Below are 18638 nucleotides of genomic sequence, written 5' to 3' on the forward strand. Positions count from 1 at the left end.
TCTGAATCTGGAATGTATTATACACAAAATTTACGACACATATTTTTAGAATGAACGCATAACATGTTTTCCTTATCATTTAATGTTAATTCAGCCCTCTTTCTACTAATTTCAATAACGATATATGCGGATGACTTATAATAGTATAAATCAAAATTCTTGAGTGCACACCATGACATCAAAGCAATGACATAAAGTTTGTCCGAGCAATTATCATGTCATCCATGATTTTCCGTTCAATCTAAATATAGTTCTCCGTACTTTATAATTTGCAAAAAAAAACATAAATCACTGTATCTTAACCCTTTCCCCCATGAGCATATTGTGAAAAATGGCCGTTTTCACTGAAAAGCCTCCTGTTACAAGTTCAAACTGCTATGAAACTATGAAAAATGCTTCAATACTAATCAAACTTGGCACAAATGTTGACTGGACCATTGCCTTTGTAACGACATGCTCAGTCTTAAATTTCCTGTTACCATGGCAACGAGGGGACATCTCAAAATTGCCAAAAATCACTATTTTGCCTCGATTTTTTCCATCAAAATGTATTTCAAAGTGCTGCAACTTCTCAAGGGATTGAGATAGAGTCAAAGGCTTTTCAGCGTTGGTTACACGTTACATTATGATCGACCTGGGGTCATTTTTAGCCTCTCACAAGTCCAAAATTTTCTTGGCGATGAGGGGGACTCCGCCCCCCTTCAAATCCCCCTAACAGAAGGGGGCATATCCCCCTTCTGGCAACCCCCTGATGTATATTTTGGATGGGGGGCGGCGCCGAAAAAGTGCTCATTTTTTTAGCAACATTTCTCAAACGAAAACATGTGTTTGGGGCCAAAATAGGACATTTTTTCACTATTTGAGGCCTAAAAAGGGGGGGTGGGGTGTCGAAAGTGCGTTGTTTCGCGTATATATGAGGTAAAGGGTTAACAAAAAATGATGAAAAACTTTAGAATCACCTAAAAACTAGTTTTTTCATGTTTACATGTGGTCTTATACCTAATTTTGGTGAAAAGTTGTTGTTTTGTAACATTTATATTTTTTTAGTTAACCCTTTCCCCCATGAGCATATTGTGAAAAATGGCCGTTTTCACAGAAAAGCCTCCTGTTACAAGTTCAAACTGCTATGAAACTATGAAAAATGCTTCAATACTAATCAAACTTGGCACAAATGTTGACTGGACCATTGCCTTTGTAACGACATGCTCAGTCTTAAATTTCCTGTTACCATGGCAACGAGGGGACATCTCAAAATTGCCAAAAATCACTATTTTGCCTCGATTTTTTCCATCAAAATTTATTTCAAAGTGCTGCAACTTATCAAGGGATTGAGATAGAGTCAAAGGCTTTTCAGCGTTGGTTACACGTTACATTATGATCGACTTGGGGTCATTTTTAGCCTCTCACAAGTCCAAAATTTTATTGGCGATGAGGGGGACTCAGCCCCCCTTCAAACCCCCCTAACAGAAGGGGGCATATCTCCCTTCTGGCAACCCCCTGATGTATCTTTTGCATGGGGGGCGGCGCCGAAAAAGTGCTCATTTTTTTAGCAACATTTCTCAAACGAAAACATGTGTGACATTTTTTCACTATTTGAGGCCTAAAAAAGGGGGGGGGGGGGGGTCGAAAGTGCGTTGTTTCGCGTATATATGAGGTAAAGGGTTAAAGCGATTTCTAATCATTACTTAATAAATAAACGGTAAAAACAGTTGGAAAATAAACAATCCATGACAATGGTTGACCAGTAATTGTAAATTCAAAAGTATCGAAGCTACTCCAAGTGTCATCGTATCAATATTTTCACATTTCTTACATTCAAATTAACTTTATTTAAACTAACTTTATACAACTTAATAACCTGTCTGTACATGTAGCCTTATTTCGACCAAATTAATATTGGTAATGGCGTCTGCACAGATAAATACAAATTAACACTGTCAAGCACAATATTAGTAAAATGATTCCTCCCCCTATGAATAATGGAATATATTTCATGTCACTCTGATTTTGCGAGTCATGTTTATGTATAGACGTCGTTTGTGTGTAATTTGACATGAATTCAGTTGCAAGTGGTGTTGTTTCTGTGACAAAAACAGCAGGACCATTCGTTGCATTTCTTATAGTTGTTCGTTTCGATGCTCCTGAAACGACATTATACAAAGACTTTAAAGTATCTATTTCAATACCGCGGACAATTCATTAGGTACCTAAATACCGAGTAAGACGGTTTAAAGTGCTTATTGGTTTGAAAGATGACATACAGGAATAAAACGTTTTCATTGTCCACATGAAACACTCTGTAACAGCCAAATGCTTTAAATAGAACCTGCTTTGTAACTATATATCCCATTTCTAATTAGAAATGCATACAAAATAAACTTTATGATATATAGGTTTATATACTCTTGAACTAATAAAAGTCATTTTCATAACAGTTTATGTATATTTGAAATACAACATAAAGCAAGAGCCATCCCCTAAAGGGGTTCAATCTTGACTTTTTTCTTCTTACTAAAGTCAAGGACGTCAGATGAAGAATGCTGAAGAATGTTGAAGTCAAGAATATTCCAAAATAACATAATTTTCTTGTACAAAATATTATTTACATTCATATCTCATACTGAAGGTCAATGTTATTCAAAGGTCAACGTCATTTTTATCATAAAAGTTTTTTTTCTGTTCAAGAATGAATTAAATCCATAAATGAATAACATAGTTATAACAATTGATGCAAATTTCAAAAAAGTTGATCAATCAGAATAATTCAACATGTCGATTTTGTCTTATGTGTTTTTTCCAAGTATAAATGAAATCTGTAATAAATCAAAGTTGTGACAATTTATGCAAATTTCAATAATTTAACCTTAAAGATTAAGGTCAATTCAATTTGAAATTGAAGTCAAAAGCAGTCGAGGTCATATCATAATATTTCAACTTGTCGGTTTCGTCAAATGTGTTCTTCTGTCGAAGTATATAAATCTGCAAATGAACCAAATGAAACAACGTTATGACATTAAGCCACTTGCGATAATTTGGTATTGACGGTCAATGTCAAATAGAGGTCAAGGTCATATTTGAATTATTCAACATACTTTGTTTTTTGTTGTTGTTATGTTTTTTTTGTCTGTTGTTGTTGTTTTTGTTATGAGGGTTCTTTTGTTCAAAATACAATGTATTACTCAAATTCGTTAATGAATATCAAACTCTTGACAATCTAAGCTAAATTCAATATTTGACCTTGATGGTCGGTTGGTAGGTCGGTCGGTCCGTCCGTCGGTTTCCGATCAATAACTTGATAACCAATGGAATTTTTCCCCTCTAGCTTTTAAGGTTCATTGGTCTTGACAAGTCGGTGACCCTTATTGATTTGGGATCAAGGGGTCCAAGGTCAAGGTAAAAAAGTATCTGATCAATAACTTGACAACCCATGTGCTCTTGGCACTCAAACTACAAAGACGATTGGTATTGGCATGTAAATTGCCCCTTTTGATTTTAGGGACAGTGGGTCAAAGGTTGAGGTCACATTGATCTTGTAGATAAAAACAGTTTATGATCAAAAATTTGCAACCAATAAGCTGTGAATCTTGAAATTTCGTAGGTGCATTGGTCTTGGCAAGTAGATGACCCCTATTTATTTGGACGTCAATGGGTAAAAGGTTGGTCTTGGTAAGTAGATGACAGTTTCTTATCAATAATCGATAACCCATGGACCCTTGACCTTCAAACTTATAGATTTTTTGGTGTAGAAGGTCAAGATCACATTGATCTTATAGAAAGAACGGTTTCTGATCAATATCTTATCACATCATGGGCCCTTTACCTTCAAATTTCACAGGTGCATTGGTTTTGGTCAGAAGATAACCCTTCCTATTGATATAAGGATCAAAGTTACATTGACCTTGTGCGCAAAAATTGTTTCCGACCAATTACTCATCAACTCAAGTTGTCTTGGCTGATAATTTTCATTACACTAAAAATGCTTTCGGTATACACATTACAAGGTCTAATGTAATATAACAAATTAACGAGGCCTACATTATTCATAAAATTTATGCATATGTTTCTGATCAATATCTTATCAACTCATGGGCCCTTTATCTTCAAATTTCACAAGTGCATTGGTTTTGGTCAGAGGATAACCCCTCCTATTGATGATATAAGGATCAAAGTTCAAAGATACATTGACCTTGTACGCAAAAACTGTTTCCGACCCATAACTCATCAACTCAAGTTGTCTTGGCTGATAATTTTCATTAGGCTAAGAATGCTTTTGGTATACACATTACAAGGTTTAATGTAATATAACAAATTAACGAGGCCTACATTATTCATAATATTTATGCATATATTATTTGGTAAGATTTGTAATAACTCTGTCCAAAAATTGCTGCACAAAACCTTCACGGTCACAATGGCCTAATGACTAGTCATGACAAGTAGATTTTTGGTCACTAGGTCAAAAGTCAGTCACAGTAACCTATCCACATGACTAATTGGCTGCCGATATGGGACATACATGTTTTACAAGTTTAACTTGAACGAGTAATTCCCTAAATCCCTTGTTTCAATCAACTGGCAAAGAGTCATAAGAAAAATTATTTATCATTAAAGTTTGATTGTACCAATCATTTGATTTAATTAGAAACTAACAGCTAGCCCGAACACATTACAACATATAGGTTTTTATAAGGAATATATAAGGAACAAACCGGGACTTTCATTTTTCTTCGACACATCGAGAAAAATCATTTAATCGAAGTTTGACTCATAGAAATTCTACCGTAATAAAAAAGACCTTATTGAATACACGAAAGGCTAAATTTAGAAACCATTTAGCGTGACGTTGAATTAACAAGTTAGGTATTTTACAGAAGGATAATTTATATGAACTTCAGCTTATCAAGGATTTTGACTGGAATAATGTCCTGTTTCATTTTAAAAAATAAAATGCTGATTGAAAAATGTTTTGCATGCAAAAAATCTATAAAAAGACTGAATTATTTATTTTGTTTAAAGAAAAATTTACATACTACCAATCACTCTAGCATTGATTCGATTGAATGATAGTCCTTTGAGAATTTACATAATTCCTGGTCCAAGATGAGTACTTTATCAAAATAAAGACCATTCATTACCTTTGTTTTGTAGAATTGTTTGGCTGAAATGTCAGTTACGTTTGTGAACAACTATCTGGTTTGTTCAAATCATGTCTGAGCTTTGTGCGTATTTGGCAGCAGTCCAGACAACTTTATTTTAATAAATGTATATAGGTTTGCTTTTTTCCAGAAAAGTTGAAAACCTATAGATAACTTAAATTATTATATGTGATATTAATATCAAGTGTAGAACAATCGTTAAACGATAGTTGTTCCGAAAAAGAAAATTCCAAAATGTAAATAAAAATTTTCAAATGCAAACTTTATATTTGTAATTTTTCATAAGGTTGTCATTTTTTTTCTTGGAAAGAGCACATTTTTATATCATTTTTGTTTTACAAATTTTATTGGCATTTTGTGTCAATTTGACGGGACTGCTACTTAAATATTTTTGTGATTTTTTTTCTTTTTATTATTTAAGTAAGAAGTGTTTGATCATCTTCTACAATTTAAAAATATATATGTTAAACAAGACTTATCAGGGGAGTAGTATAGGCGTGGCGCCTATACTACTCAGGGAACTACAAATGTCCTGAAATAAGTTATACAATTACAAAATCTATACATAAACATCCGCAATCGTTACTGTGCACTATATTTTATATACCTCTTTAAGTTTGAATATTGGTCACCTGGGCTAAAAAAGTAGGTCGCACAGCCCAAATATGAAGAAATCGTACACCCTTTGAGAGGTCACAATTTAAGCCTAAATATCCTAGAAATTGGTCCGAAAGGTTGCCTAGAGTTTAAATATGGGTCAAGTTGGGTCAAAATTAATCAGCAGAATCCAAATATGGAATAAAACATTGGTAACACTCTAGAATTAATATTTTCAGTCAAAATATTCTAAATTTTCTTGTCACAAAGGCTGTTTTAATGATTTCAAACTGAAGTTTGCGTATGGGGTAAAAAATCTACGTCACACAGCCAAAATAAGAAAAAAGCTTGTTAGTTATATAGAGGTATTTTTTCCAGGCGGCTAAAAGATGACCCCTATTGATTTTGGGGTCAGTGTAATAAATTCAACGAGATCTTGATGACAAAATGGGCCGTATTATCAAACAATGCATACTTCATTGGTTGCAGGGCTTTGATTAACACAGCAAACAATAATAGCTGACTTCCTATTGTGTGATTGCATAATACGTTACGTAATTTATGACCTTTGGTGATCAAGCGAGTCTCAAAACGGTAATAAACAAAAAAGCGAGGGGCGGGGTAGCAAATAGCCGACCTGTCAATCATTTGATTTCAAAATGTTTACAGTCCAATCAAATATCATTCGTTTGATAACTACTTCTTTCACTCATAATGAGAAATGAATGTACCGCAATCCTTTTGAATGTTTTTGGACGTGCAATAGTTTTAGTAATTTATTCATTTACAAAAGCATCATTAATGTAATCACACACAAAATAAGTCATAAGCTTACATAATATTAAACTAGTACATGACCATTCAAACACTGACTTATAAGAGACGAGCAGTTATATTAACAGTAATTTCATACTTATTTTAAAGCTGCATGCCTCCAGATGAGCCAAAATGTTTGGGTTTTTTTAAAACTAAACTTCAAAAGAATGTACTAAGATTTTAAGAAAATTAAAATTATTCAAGAGTAAAGTCATAATTTACATGTTATGTGCGATTAAAGACTGATTTTGCAATATTTCTACTGTGGAAAGACTATTTTTGCTAATTCTGACCTATATTTGGTAATACTCTACTTTCAAATACATTTTAAAAATCTCATGAAAAGTAGCATGAATCTGGATCAATAGGAGATGGGCAATGTCCCCACTAAGTTACATATACTACACGTTTCCTTCTCTGGAAGATCGGATAATTATAACAAGTTGAATCTAAAATAAAGGAATACATTTGGTATATATTTAAGTAGAATTATAGAAAATATTCAACGTAACCTATTTTGTATGTTTCATCTGTAGGAGATGATTCTACAGTAAACCCATCATAGGACACAATCACTTTTAAAAAGTAATCTTTGGAACCTCCGGGCTCTGCTTCTATCGACCTTACATGCTGTATTGAATCAATTACACCACATTCTACATCTAATTCGCACGCTTTTTTGTTTATGGCTTGATAGTCATCTACGTATGTCGGACTGAAATAGGTTTCTATCATCGTGACAGCCTGAAAATGAAAGTGCTTTTGACTAACTGGTGAAGTTTTATAGATTCAATGACAAACTAGTATATATGAACAAGAAGTATCTTTTAAAAAGATATTCGGTAGAAGTAAAATTGGTTAACTTACATATTATGTTCTTTCTAAGTTTTTGATGCATATAGAAATGTTGGCAATGACATAATAATTTCTTGTAGTTAAGAAGAAAAAACATTTTGTAAACATAGAAATTAATTTATTATCATGTTAATATTGATGTCTCTTCAAAGTAAGACAACTTCTATTTTACAGTTTTGATTTAGGTGTTCCTATTACGTTTTTGTTTGCATTTATAAAGTTTGTAATCATATGCAATATTGGCAGTATCTTTAAATGGATAACATAAACAATATTGAAAATATGATTAAAAGAAAAATGGATAGTATCTTATCAACAAACTACTTATGAACGTTTTATCTTTAATCTAATGCAAATTGCTATGATGAAAAGGAAAAGTATAAAACACTGTAAAACATTGTCAGCCGGCCTTGGTGTCACAAACATTAACAATTGTGATAAATAGAAATAGACATAACCCTACAAACCACATTAATTGTGTAAAAGTAAAGGGATAAAACTCCACATACAAATAGAACAGTTAATTTGTACTCAATGATTTCGTTACAGTTCATTTTACTGTCAATGTAAATTGCTTATTTTTATGTACTGAATGTCAATTTAGATTTAACAAGTAAGCATTCAGTTATTTCAGATTTAAAAAAGTATTTCTTGAACAATTAAGGTTTAATCAAAATCTGAAATTTGAAAAGGAAGTTTATAAATGAGAACGTTTTGTTGGTAAAATAAATTCACTCATTTGCAACACGTACAGAGGGACATAGGCCTACAACATGTAGTTAAAACACCGAAAATCCGAAATAAAAACATAAGTAACATTTGTAATGTTAAAATACTTTTATTACCATTTAAAAAAAATCAATGGTAAGATATGGTTTTTAATCTTTTAAATGGAAAACTGTAAAATGTATGTGTTCTTAAATAAACCAGTCGTGTTTCAGTAAGGGAATTCAATTTCTAACACCAACCTATACTTGATTAATTTGCAAAAAGATTTTTGAAAATAATAATATTATATAGAGGATATTTGTTTGTTTGTGTGTAAGATGAAATTTATTTCATCGAATGGGCTTTAAAAAAAGTATTCTCACGAGTGGCAAGGCACGAGTGAGAATACTGTTTTTAATGTTCACGAGATGAAATAAAATTACATCTTGCACAAAAAACAAACAAATTGTCTTTTTATCTTATGCTTTAAAGCAAGTTAAAACGAAATTTCCATAATATTAAAATCTGTTTTTCCCATTGAGAGCCCCATTTAGTCGGAAATCTTCAATAAAAACAAGAAGTCTTGAGCTGAAAAATAAGTCCGACAATCAACGTTAAATGACGGTGATATTATTCATTTTATTAAAAATATGAATGATCGCTCGTTTTAATAATAAAAACAAACAATTCTTGTAGGAGAAAAAGTCCATCCATCCATATTTCTGTTTCTTACTGCGAGTTTATATTAGACCTGGCTTTTTTAAATGTAAGCGGCAGCCATTTTTTAAAGTTGTGTATTTCACGGGAGGAAAATAATTGTGTTTGATTCAGAGGGATATCATTTGGATTTGTTAGTCATACACCTTTTTAAAAGAAAGAAAACTTATTTGAGGATTGTAATAGACATAAATAAGTGTTGACTATGGAATGCCGGTAGGGACATGCCAATTTGCTTATTTGCCAATTACTGAATTGCTTATTTGCTAATTGCCGATTTGCTTATTTGCCAATGGCTGATAGTCTTAACGACAAATTTGCTTATTTGCCAATTGCTGAATTGCTAATTTGCTTATTTGTTAACCGCTGGATTACGTATTTGCTTATTTGCCAATTGCTTATTTGCTTTTTTGCAATAGAAATACTTTACACTGTGCCGGAAATATATGGAAAATCTGACTACAGACAACCAGTTGAGTCAGATCTGTTAACTTTTACCAACAGTATTCTTGTAAATTCAGTGTTTTTTCAAGACAACTGTTGATCAATGAATTTAGTTGCAGTGATGCCTACGCAGATTTATGTCTACAGCTGATGACTGACATGTCCTTGAGAACATAGACGCTTGGGGGTCAGATCCCGTACCCCAACGTGATACGTGCCCCTGTAAACACTGATTTTAAAATATTTTAATATTTAAACACGAATTGGACATCGTTAAAACTGGTTTCAAGCAATTTTTACATATACCGGTATGAAAAAACACCATATACCTCCAATTAAGTCTCAATAAAGTACTTAATGGTTTTATCGTTGTAACAAATGTCCAATTCGTATTTAATGAATATTAAAATAATTTTGATATAGTGTTTACAGACGCGTATCACGTTAGGGGCAGGATCTGACCCGCCAGCATCTGTGCTTGAGCCTGCCTTATAACGTGTTGCAGCTATAGATCTGTTTGTGCAGCTTAAGTCAGAGATTGATGGCATAATAAACACTTGATTAGTCATATATAAGTGAACATTATTGGGTAAAGATTGAAAATAAAAGAACTTGAAAACAAAACTATTTCTTATTTTATGGCATATAAAATGTCGTTATTCTCAGCAGATTTGTCGCAGAGGGCCTCATTTTAGCGGTACGAACACATAGTATCACAAATGATACATTTGGTACATGCTTAACACGGGTGTTTGTCTTTGCACTTAAGCAACAGGCTGCGTTTTTAGCTCTGTAAGATTTTGAGATCACTTATGTCTGTTTGTGCATCAACATTTTGCTTTGGTTCAATGTTTTTGAAATTTGGTCACACTTTTCCAGTTCTTCATGTTGTACTTTTACATGCTATCATGTGACCATGACCATGATCATGACCTAGGGTTTAATGGACAAAGCCTCTTTGAATATTGTGTATGCATGCTGCCTATTTAATGCTTATGTGAAGTTACAGTTAGATATAAGCAAAAGTAACAGAGACAAAGGCTTCTCAGTACAATACATTGGTGACCTTGACATTCAGTATATAACGGGCACAGCTTCTTCATATACTTTGTATGCATGCTTGTAACGCAAAGTTTATGCAAAGTTGCAGTAAGATGCATGAATCAGCAAAAGTAACAGAGATATGACAGAAAAACAAGTTACCAAGAAAACCAATGCATTGGTGGGTAGAACAGCATCCCTATTCTCTGAATAGTGGAGCTAAAACTGAAACTCAAGATAATAATAAAAAAACAACTACTTTCTGAAACTGAATTTATTTTTTTCGAAATTGATTAAAATGTATCCATCTGTCTGTCTACCTATATTCTAGGTAATGATGGATTGATCCTAATTGTCACAAGTTATAATTATCAAAACTTTATAAACATAATAACATGATATAGGTTCATGAGCTTGAAATAAAGTCTACAAAGACTTGTTATTTTATATCAAACAAGAACTTCGCGAGTCGGACGTGTCGCCTGACAATAGCATAAAAAAAATATATATTAGCAAATAAGCAATTAGCAAATAAGCAAATTGGCAAATCAGCAAATAAGCAAATTGGCCAATCAGCAATTAGCAAATAAGCAATTAAGTAGTTGGCAAATAAGCAAAGTGGCATGTCCCTACCGGCATTCCATAGTTGACAGCTGTGAAAACATTCAAAACAACAGCTAGGAAAATGGAAATTTTTGGAAGCTAGCTCAGGAACGCTTGGTAGTTCACTTGTTCTTCGAGCTGATAGCTGTCATTGCTTTTCAATTTTTCATAAAGCATACGGCAGTTATTGCTCGTAGGATACTTTAATATGCCCAAATGTCATCAAGAGCAGTTTTGCATGTGGAAGGAATGTATTTTTCAGACTGTAAAAATGAAACAAAAAAATTTAGTGACGAAATTTGGTGGTTGGAATTTGAATGAATAGAAGTAAGTTTTCTTCTTTTTATTACTTTTAACATTTACGTTATTTATCAATTTCAGCTTTGCCTTTTTCTTTAAACAGCCTGACATTGTCAAAATTGTCAGCCAAAACAAAATTGAGGTACCACATGGGGAAAATCTTAAAAAAGTAGTTTCGTTATTGAAAAGTGTGAAATTATATTTTGATAATTTTTACTGTGAAATTATCAAATATAATTTTCACGGATAAATCAGTAATCCGATGAAAAGCATAAAATAAATCAATTGAATGCATCAATGATCATATAATATATCGGACACTGATTGAACATCATAAACTGAAAGTACCTGGTAATTTCGGATTTTTCGATATTTTAATGTGCAAGGGGAAATTTACAGTATCGTAACAGTTTTTGATGGTCTCGTTATTTTGGGCAAAATTTGTCTAAGTTCTTTTGTAAAATAAAATATTCACTTACATTTGTAATGAGATCATGACGCAGTGTAAATTGTTTGCGGAAGGAAGTATAGATAAGTCCTAGCAATTTGACTATAAAATTAAGCAACTATCCTGTACATTATGTGTTAGAACTATCCTACAATGGAAAGAACTATCCTTAACATTTTATTTTAGATCTATCCTGAAAATGTTTTGTTAGAATGACAAGAAAAATTGCTTAACATTTAACTTTAGAATGGCAAGTAAGATTCTCAGATTTCAGTTTGTAATTTTGTCCATTGCAATTTCTTGAAAAAAAAATCATAGTCGTAGCTACCTGTACTATTTTCCAAAAGAACTTAACACTTATTGTTGGATTTACGCAGCCAGACATCGCTTTCAATTGACCTTGCGCTATTTTCTTTAAAGTAGGTCTGTAATCTGTGAACAAAGTAACATAAATGTATAAAATGTTACTAACTTTGGCAAGCCTTGAAAACATCTTGGTTTCCCCTGCTGCGACCAATGCAAGTTTGGGTAGAGAAGATACGTTAAGTAAAGTTGCTGATTTGCTACGCTTTTGTGCGTCACGTTGGCGCCAGCGACAACACGACAAAGCACCAAACGGCGCGTTGTCGCGCTGTCGTCTTGTCGTCCTGTCTCTAGCGCGGCACGCCAAACGCTGCGTTGTCGTGTGGCGTGTTGTCGAGATGTCACATTGTCGCTTGGTTCAAATTGAAGGATTGGCTTATAAGCCAAACGACAGGGGGACATCACGACAACGCGCAACACGACAACGCACCGTTTGGTGTGCCGTGCTAGAGACAGTTCGACAATACGACAGTGCGACAACGCGCCGTTTGGCCCTTTGTCTCGTTGTCGCTAGCGCCAACTAGACGCACAAAAGCGTACTAAATCAGCCACCATAGTTAGGGTAATTAAAATATTTTCATTTAACATATCTGAACCATATAAATTTAGAAAAAAAGTCTTAATCAATATATACCCCATTGTGTTTATATTATATTGTATTTGTAATTATTATATATTGCATCATGCAAAGTATGAAACAAATATTAAAATATACAAATTTCAGGCTCCCCTTCCATGTTAAGGAAAAAAAATTTTGTTTGATAACAACATTTTTGGGTTACACTGCTCTTTTGGGGCAGGTATCAGGAAGGAAATCAAACAGTTTATTTTATTTTAGACCTTGAACTAAACTGCTGTGTCAAAACTATTTTGGATTTGAACTATATATAATTTTGTGAATATTTCATGACCCAATATAATGTAATTTATAATTTGTTAAAAGAACAAATTATTGAGGCGCAGTCGAAGCGGAAGCGAAAATTGCTAGACTATCATACATGTATAAAACATGAGTATGGAATTATTTTAATATATAAATGAATCAATTATTTTTTCTTTAACTTATCATATACACGTTTTAAGAAAACCCCATTAGTCGGAATAAGTAACTGTATTGACGCTTCTAAGATGTTGCTGAAAATTTAAATAATAATTAAAATGTTGCAAAAAAATGATTAATATATACTAGTAATTTACTTATTTAATTTCTGTTCCCTGTAGCAGTTTCTCTTAATTAGGGTAAAGACGGTATTGCATAACATATATACATATACCATTAAGCATTTAGTTCCTGTATGTGATAAATACCCTTTTCATACAAATTAACTTGATTACAGATCTATATTTAGTAATTAAACGCTTAATAAGCATATGGAAGGACAATGAAAGCAAAAGCACATACCTTTACTTTCTCTTAATTATTGCTTTTTCGATTAGGATTCAGTTATTGGTACGGGAATAAGTAGCAAAATTTGTTTATTTTCGTCATCAAAGATGAATATACTAATGTTCATATTTAAAAAGAATGATTTAAAACATACTCTCATAGCTTTCGCTTTCGTTTAAGACAACAACATACAACCATAAGTCATAAATTTACAATTGTAAAAAGAATTTCATATGTTATTGTATCTGTTATATTACAATGCAGTGCATATGTATATATTTCTCTTCTGTTGTATGTACATTATATATACTTTACAAATATGTTACGCTCTCCAACTTTGGAGGATAATGAAATATAATAAAAAGGAAAGCAAAAGCACATACCTTTCGTTAAAACAAGGGTCGAGTACTTTGTTGAACCATCACTACAGGTATATTTTGTTCCATTATTGTAAATTGATACAACAAATGTCAAATTGAACGTTCCTGTACTTGTGTCAGTTGAAAACACAAATTTGTCTGCCACACCATGGTCTAATGTACAAACATCATTTACACATTGTGCGAATGGAACATCGCTGCTATCATTTTGCCATGACATTGAATATTGATATCTATCAATTTTGCAAGAAAGCACTAGTTTCTCGCCACATTCGTAATAATCATCAACGAAATCGACCCCAGTTTGGTATGTTATTATTCTGGCATCTGGAATTCAGTTTAATATTTTACTTCTTTTTTTAACTTTAATTCAAACAAACTTTAATTATTGAGATAACAAACAATGTGCTACAATTGTTAAGATTAATACACATCCTCTTTAACTGAAGTACATATTGATTAAAGGACTACAGTAATAAAAATATGCCAAGATATTTATTAATTTATAATTGTGAAATAAGTGTATTAACTTGAGTGTATTCACTTTGACCACATTGACGATTTTGAGGAAGTTATTTACCCTATTTTACTTATTTCTAATAACACGGGTGGTGGGCGATAAGGTTTCTTATGTATAAATCTTACAAAAAAGTAACTGACAAACGTTCATTGTAAAGCAGATCGGAAGTATTTCATATAGCCCATTTTAGGTGTTCAGTAAAAATTATTAAACTATATCAATTAATTAAAAATTATAATTGTGCCTACCAATGTGCCACATCATGAAAACGATAGATAAGAAATTGGTCCCCGATATCATTTTCACTGAGCTGAAAATGAAACAATATTTAATTCAATATAATACAAAAGTTCCACGAATGCGGGAAACATTAGCAAACTGGTTGCACACACACACACACACACGCACGCACGCACGCACACACGCACACACACACACACACACGCAAACGGGTGCACATATGCACGCTTATTCCTCATACAAGCATAGATTCACATCACATAATGGAAATCAGCTTTGAAACAAAACAAATTATTGCAACATAATTAAAGCTATGAAATGTGGAATGTTATTTAGGTTAACATTCCCAAATGCCTGCTTAAAGGTAAAATTTATTCATTTTAATCTTACACGTTGTTTAATGATACCTTGCTGGCTGTGTGTACACGAATTGTGAATCGAAGACACTGGTTTAAACATTGAAATTTATAATAATAATAATAATAATAATAATAATGATAATAATAATAATAATAATAATAATAATAATAATAATAAACAAGAAACAAAGGAACAGGAGACACATGCTTCAATTTATATATGTTGTTTTATGAGTGTTTTGGTTACTTTGAATTGGAATGGTAGTCATTAACATTTGTTGCTTTAATTATTAGATTTTCAAGGATTTAAATTGAGTCTTGTTTTGGTCATTTCTTGAGAAATACAGAATTTTTTTATAGCTTAAGTATTTTTTCTTGAATAGAAGTCTTTCACTCGGAAATTAATGATAATCATTTAATTCCGATGACTATCATGCTACGTAGTTCTTTGCGAATGTTTTACAGTAAAACAGCTTTAAAATCAAACAACCGTTTACAGGTGCATCATGAAATGTTGTATAAACGAGCAGGCTGTATAGAAATAGCACCGAAGCACCTATGTTTTATCTAAAAAACGAGCGGTTCCAAGCATGATGATGTAAACACATAAGGACATTTAAAGAAATTGGAAAAAAACAATTCTGCAGTAATTTCATACGAATCAATGTACAACATCAGTTGTAAAGCAACAGCAAAATTCTACATTATTTGAGATCATCCCTCTTTCTGACATAAGAAATAATTATGATACTTTTTGAAGCAATTTAGTCATAAACACAAAATTTGAGTGCTGTAAAGCATGCAAAACTATGATCAAATTATCAAATACGTAATTTCAATAATAAGCAACGTTAGTTGTGAAATATTTTAAGATGAAATATCGCGGTAAAGCTATTTAAGTCATAATATCTGAAATATTATAACTACATGATACATTTATTTGGAAAAACATGTACACTTTGACGGTAGATTTATAAAAAGGTAACTTTACTAAAGTATTTTATATAAAGATACGTTATATAATATAAGACTATGACTGAACACGTGTGTATAATGATGATATTTAAAGGTACACTATTGTCGCATCAATATACAAACATGTTCATTTTGATAAAAAAAAAATCCGTTCAATAATGTGCATTTATGCCATAATTCATGTCATAATATTCCAAACAGCCAATTGTATAATTTATCTTAAAAATGGACATTTTTCGTGCAAAATGCCTGAGCAAGTAAACAAGGTCTTTAGAAAATAACATGATTTAATTCTAAATATACTATGTGAGCCCCATTCCCGCTTTCATAAGTACATCATTGAACATTTTCGAGAAAATTAGACATAGCAATGTTTAATAGTTTGAAGTACGGACTGACGGACAGACAACGCCATTCAAAAACATCTAACTTCAAATTTAATCGACGGGAGATAAACAAGTTCGTAAAATCAATTGCTTATTGGATACACTTGAGAATAATGCATCATAAGCTATAGCTTTTAGAGTATTATGAAGCCTCATTCCGATTCAGAAACCTATTATGTAACTTTATGAATATCCTAATAAATATTTGGAATGAACATAGGGCCATTTAATTTGAAACATTTTTTGCTCCACATGAGCATTTCGACAAAATAAAGAGTTATTGTTATGGCCAAATCGTTGGCGTCGTTGTAGGTCAGCAAGAATGTACATTATGTTATATACGGCACATACATTCCTTTAAAGATATTTGGCATGAGCATAAAGCATATTAATTGAAACTTTTAACATCCACTTCAACTTTTTGAAGATAATGCAGAGCTATTGTCATGGCTGACTCGTCGGCATCGACGTTTGTTAATATTGTTGGTAAAGTTTTCGTTCTTGACCATTGGTTTCAATAATGATGTGATCTTTATTTTGTAGATGCATGATGATACGTTTAAACAGTCACACCCATGATTAGTTCAAAAGGTTAATGGCAAACGTGACTGGGACTTTAATAAAAATACAAGCGGACGTTAAAGAAAAGTACCCTATGACTTGCAACGTCTGCAAGAAGATGCACCTTGATGATTTCTACCTGCAATGTTCAGTTCTAGGTCATACGTCAAGGACACTGGGTCCTGTATTAACAAAATATAAAACTGGTCATTGAAGCACAAAGTGCATTAACGAGGAACTGCAAGTTTTGTACACCTGTATAATTTTTACCGGTCCAATCAATTTAAGGGTCAAGGTTACTGGGTCCTGTAATAAAAAACATACAACTGACAATCAAAGCAAAGTGCATTGGCCTAGGAACTGCAAAATTTGAATGTAGATGCATCTGAAGGAGTTCTACCTGTCTCATCCATTTACATTTGAAAAGTCAACGTCACTAAGATATGTTAAAACAAAACAGTAAACAGGCCATTTTATTACACTGTATTGACCTAGGAACTTGAAACATTGTGTGTATACGAACTACGATAAGCTGTACCCGCAAAATTTATTTTTAAGACAAACGGTGAAATGTTAAGGTCACGAGGACATGTAATGGCAAAACAATTAATTTGTCATGAAACCAAAATGCACTCAATTAAAAACTCTAAACTTTGTATGTAGATGTATCTTGATTTGTTTTACCCGACAAAGTCATTTCAGGTCGAAATCTCAAAGTTAGATTAGTCTTTGTTATGATCAGTAACTTTAAGTATTAATTGGATATGTTGATACATACTGATGAGTTCTTTAGGTTTGTATAATCACATAGTTACTTTCAGTCATCAAACAACCTATATTTATCTTTAAAATCTTCAGAAAGAATATATTATATAATATAAGTTGATATTTCGGCAAAATTTAATTTTAAATCTTAATGACTACAAACTATGTCACACCACGAATATAAGATACTAAATAAAAATGACAATTATTTATCAATCTTGTTAACTACAAACTTAACTTCAAACTTCTACGTTCTTCATTATGATAAATAATTGTGAAAGTGTACTCATCCGATACTTTATGATACTTCCTTGTTATGTTGCCTCATGATCGCTTCTGATTACTGTCAATTTTAAACCTGCTGTTGACTATTAATGAGAGAGAACAACTTCACCCTTCTCAAAATTGTAAGATTTCATATAAATAAACACATCTCCACGCTGATGCTGTTAAATGAAAAGCGTCTGTGTAAAATTTAGTAATTTACGCTAGCCTTTCTTCTTTTTGTCAGCTAGGTGTATCGGCCTACCGGTACTCCATGTTCTCCTTTGAAACCTTAGTTCTTCATATTTTCTCTTCTTCAAAATGATTATTGCAAACATTAATCTTCATATTTATTTGTTGAATTAAATTCCTTGATAACTTTTATAATAAAGCTGTTCTTTCATTCTCTTAATAAGTCAACTATATCATCGATATACACAACTAAACCTATAATCTGAACTATATAGATTGCCGTTGTCCCTTTTTTCAGTGTCCTTTAATTATTCAGTTACTCGTTCCTTTGTGATAAAACATCACATACGAGCAATACAAAGAACAGTCTAGTACATTATCATGGAGATATAAACACTGTGCAAACAATTTTATAATAAATTGCATTCAGTCAACATGCAAACACTTGTGCATAGAAAGTTTTCAAATCTGATTTGTATGCTAACAAGTTGTAAACTGATCTTTATTCATTTAAATATTCATCTTAAATAGTAAATGAGCATAAGCGATATAAATTATACA

General features: G+C 32.3%; 1 protein-coding gene across 1 annotated transcript; it reads right to left on the minus strand.

The window, feature by feature from the left end:
• Nucleotides 1-298: 298 nt before the first annotated feature.
• On the minus strand, nt 299-18638 carry LOC132721790 (uncharacterized). The gene is made up of 6 exons (XM_060706165.1): nt 17919-18638; nt 14584-14645; nt 13819-14142; nt 12014-12117; nt 7082-7313; nt 299-2141 (listed from the first exon to the last, which is right to left on the minus strand). Exons 2-6 carry the CDS (start codon nt 14633-14635, stop codon nt 1891-1893), a joined length of 963 nt encoding a protein of 320 aa, XP_060562148.1. The 5' UTR covers nt 14636-14645; nt 17919-18638; the 3' UTR covers nt 299-1890.

This window comes from Ruditapes philippinarum, unplaced genomic scaffold (assembly GCF_026571515.1).
Source record: "Ruditapes philippinarum isolate M1 unplaced genomic scaffold, ASM2657151v2 ctg6109_1_1_1_1, whole genome shotgun sequence".
In the NCBI taxonomy this organism is placed as follows: domain Eukaryota; kingdom Metazoa; phylum Mollusca; class Bivalvia; order Venerida; family Veneridae; genus Ruditapes; species Ruditapes philippinarum.